The sequence below is a fragment of the Corylus avellana genome, chromosome ca9 (assembly GCF_901000735.1).
Source record: "Corylus avellana chromosome ca9, CavTom2PMs-1.0".
NCBI lineage: Eukaryota > Viridiplantae > Streptophyta > Magnoliopsida > Fagales > Betulaceae > Corylus > Corylus avellana.
In genome coordinates, this window is record NC_081549.1 from 14,225,583 (window position 1) to 14,229,122 (window position 3,540).

General features: G+C 41.4%; 1 protein-coding gene across 1 annotated transcript; it reads right to left on the reverse strand.

Moving 5' to 3' along the window:
• Positions 1-1,798: 1,798 nt before the first annotated feature.
• LOC132162549 (pentatricopeptide repeat-containing protein At3g62470, mitochondrial-like) lies at positions 1,799-3,108 on the reverse strand. Its single transcript, XM_059572794.1, has one exon. It carries the CDS (start codon positions 3,106-3,108, stop codon positions 1,951-1,953), a length of 1,158 nt encoding a protein of 385 aa, XP_059428777.1. The 3' UTR covers positions 1,799-1,950.
• Between the last annotated feature and the right edge of the window lie 432 nt (positions 3,109-3,540).

The following is a 3,540-nucleotide window of genomic DNA, read 5'->3' on the forward strand; positions in this document are numbered from 1 at the left end:
AAAAAAAAAAAATTGTTTTGTTTACACCTGCGCTCGAGTCCACCCGAGGTAGGATCGAGCGCAGCTTTCACACACACATCCTCTGCGCGTAGTGCGATCGAGCGCACCTTATAGTGCAATCAAACACACTCGACTATAGGCTCACGTGACCTATTTTTGGGTCACCTTCCTTTTCTTCCCCATCACTTGCACCTAGCGCTGTGAGATTGCCTAGCCGCCCTCTGCACTCACAGCGCTGCCGTTTGCACTTCCACTATTCACTGAACCACCACACACAACCACCCACGCACCACAACACCTCTGCACCTCCACCGAAGCACCAAAACAAATTCTCCCACATTTTCCTTACCCATTGTTCTCTTTTCTCCAAATTTCCCGTTTCTCCACTTTCACTAAATTTTCTCTGTTTTTGACACACACAATCGGTGTATACGGATTGTCCCTTGCTCTGTGTTGGCGTTTACTAAGTTTTTCAGGGGTTTGGGTGTCGTTCTACAGTGAGTTTTGCATCACCCATTCTTGTAGCTGCACGCCAAGTGTTCGACGAAAGTCCTGAACCAATTTGAACAATGCCTAGGACTCATGCTTCCATTTCTAAGGCCCCCGAAACTGAAGATACTTCATCCCAACCCACCTTCCAACAGAGGAAGCTCATTTTAGAGACCTCTTTTGCAATCCAGGAGGAATTCAAACATTTTCAAGCCACAAGGTGGGCAGTGGAAGAGTGCAAGCGCCGCGGGTTGAATAGGTTGTTCAAGCCAGTCACCTCCAAAGCCTACAAAAGCCTGGTTTAGTCATTCTATGAAAACCTCACATTCGACTACAACCGGCCAGGCGTCCTCTCATCATCCGTTAAGGGAAACAACATTGAGATAACTATTGAAGACATTGTCGCTGTCGTAAAATCCATCATGAGCACCCTCCAGAAGAAGATCAATTTGAAGAGGAACCCCCCATGCTCACCATTGCAGATATAATTGGAGACATGTGTGGGGGACAGTATGCTAATGATCACTGTAATGCAAGCGGCAAGGCCAAGATGCCTCCACAACTATGGCTTGTGATTTTATCCTGCATCGGAGTACATGTCCCTTGGGACACAAAACTCAAAGATGAGACCTCTTTCTCAAAGAACTTTATGCCTTTTATAAAGGCTATTGGTGCTCCATTCCGGATATCATCGGGAACTAGCTGCATAAGTTCTATGAAGGGGTACATTTACGAGGAGCTGCCATTACCAATTCATGGGGATTACATTTTCAGTTTCTAATGTTTCTTCTGGTTTGATTAGGTGGCCCATTACCTTAAGATTTTTTATTTATTTTTAATGAATAACCAAGTATCTACTTACAACTCAAAATTCCACTCAATTTTGGAAGTATGTTTTGAAATATGTCAGTTTTTCGACAATTTCGTCTATTGAATTGATGTTTATCTTTAAAATGTTTGATTCTTACGTACATTTTTAATAGGATATCTTGCATGTAGTTTTCACGTGAAATTTTAAAAATGCACGTGCTTTAAAGACAAATGTCAATTTAATAAATTGAATTAGAGGAATTTCTTTCGACATGAAGAAAACTTGTTCCTTTGCATTCAATAAACTGAACAAGACAAAAGGTGGCTCCCTTAATCCCTAGATTCCCTACATTGTTCTTTAGATTCTGTAAATACCAAAATATACGGTAAGAAAGCAGGCAAAATGAAAGAATAAGGTTTTGAAGATTGTATTAGTAATAGGAAATCCAAATTAACCAAGAGGATGTCATTAAAAAAAGTGAACATAAAAACACTTACAAATACAAAAATGTAACTACTAACAAAAATATACAACACTGCTCCAGTAAGCCCAGTCCCAAAAAATAAACTACAAATCATACCAAAAGTTGGGCAGTCAAGTGTGGATTTTAGTCAAGACGATTGCAGAATCATTGGCCCTGAGCAAGTAACTCAAGTGTACTGCTCACTAGCTTTAATAGGATCTCTTCTCTTAACCCTTATCTTCATCATGTCAGCCCACCTCACAAAGACATTGGATTCTTCAAACTTACCAGCAAACTTCATCTTTCGAGCCAAGTCCTTGAGTATGTCTGGTTTCCCAGCTCTTGAGAAATCAGCTACAAACTTGTTGTAATCAAGTTGAGGTGCTTTCATTCCTTTCTCTATCATTTCCTCCAAATATTTACAAGCGGCTCCCAATCTTCCCTGACTTATGGGCGCTCTAATGAACACCATACATGAATTATCGTTCGGGTAGCACCCCTTCTGGACCATCTCATCCCAAACTGCATGACCCATTTCATAGTTTCTTGTTTGAAAGTAGGATTTCATTATCATGTTATAAGTGTGGATTGATGGCTCAATGCCACTCTCAATCATCTTCTTATATATCCTCACCGCATCATCTGGCATTCGTCGATTCGTCATCAATTTAATCAACGCATTGTATGTGTGTCCATCAGGAGGGCAACTTTTTTCTTTCATCTCCTTCAGCAATCCAAATACCATGTCCATAATCTTCTGGTTCCCAAATCCCATGATCAAACATGTGTAAACTACAGCATCTGGCAGGCATCCAGATTCAATCATTTCGTTAAAATATTCAACCGCTTCTCCCATCTTTGTTTGCTTGCGTAAATCCTGAATCAAAATGGTATAGCTACTAGCATCGGCGGATGGACCCTTGTCCTTCATGACTTTAAACAACTTGATGGCGTCAGACCTCTTCTTACACCTCAACAACCCTTCAAGCATAATATTGTGTGCAACTATATCAGGCTTAAATCCCTTTTGAATCATCTCATTCCACACCCTGCCTTCTTCCATCAAATTCTCTACTCTACACCAACCATTAAGCAGTACAGTATAAGTTTGCAAATTATGTGTAAACCTGCCTTTCAACTTCTCAAAAAGTGTCTGCGCTTCTTTACCAAGCTTTGCCCTCCCAAGAGTATCAAGAAAGTAATTAATTGTATCGGCACCGACTTTAAATTTATACTTCTTCATCAGCTCAAAAGTTCCAACAGCTTTCTTCCTTTCCTTTGCAGCAGCAAAAGCTTTAATTGCAATCATAAAAGTCTCAATTGTCAAAAGCCCTTTCTCACCCATCTTCTATTTTTCACAATTTCTACCCCACAACTACCACATAGTTCGCCTCTCCGGCCACCATACTCCCATTTTTTCCACCACATTACCCACAACGCCTTCACCATTCCCATTAACACCCATCTCCGAACCACTCACCCAACCTCCAAATTTCTTTTATTTTCTTGCAACTATGGGTGTTCATCCTCCCATATTGCCTCTGTCTTGGGATTTTCTTGTTTTTGCAAGGCGTTTTGGGCATCTTTGGCCATAGTTTGTTTTTATGGCCATCAGAAGTGTAGACCACCTATTCAACAAAGGTCCCCAGTCAAGCTCACAATGCCTAGAACCCGTGCTTCATCATCCCGGGGGTCCGAGGCCCAAGCTATTTCTCCCCCGCCCACTTTTATGGAGCGGGAGCTGCTATTTGAGACTACCTTCGCCATTCATGAAGAC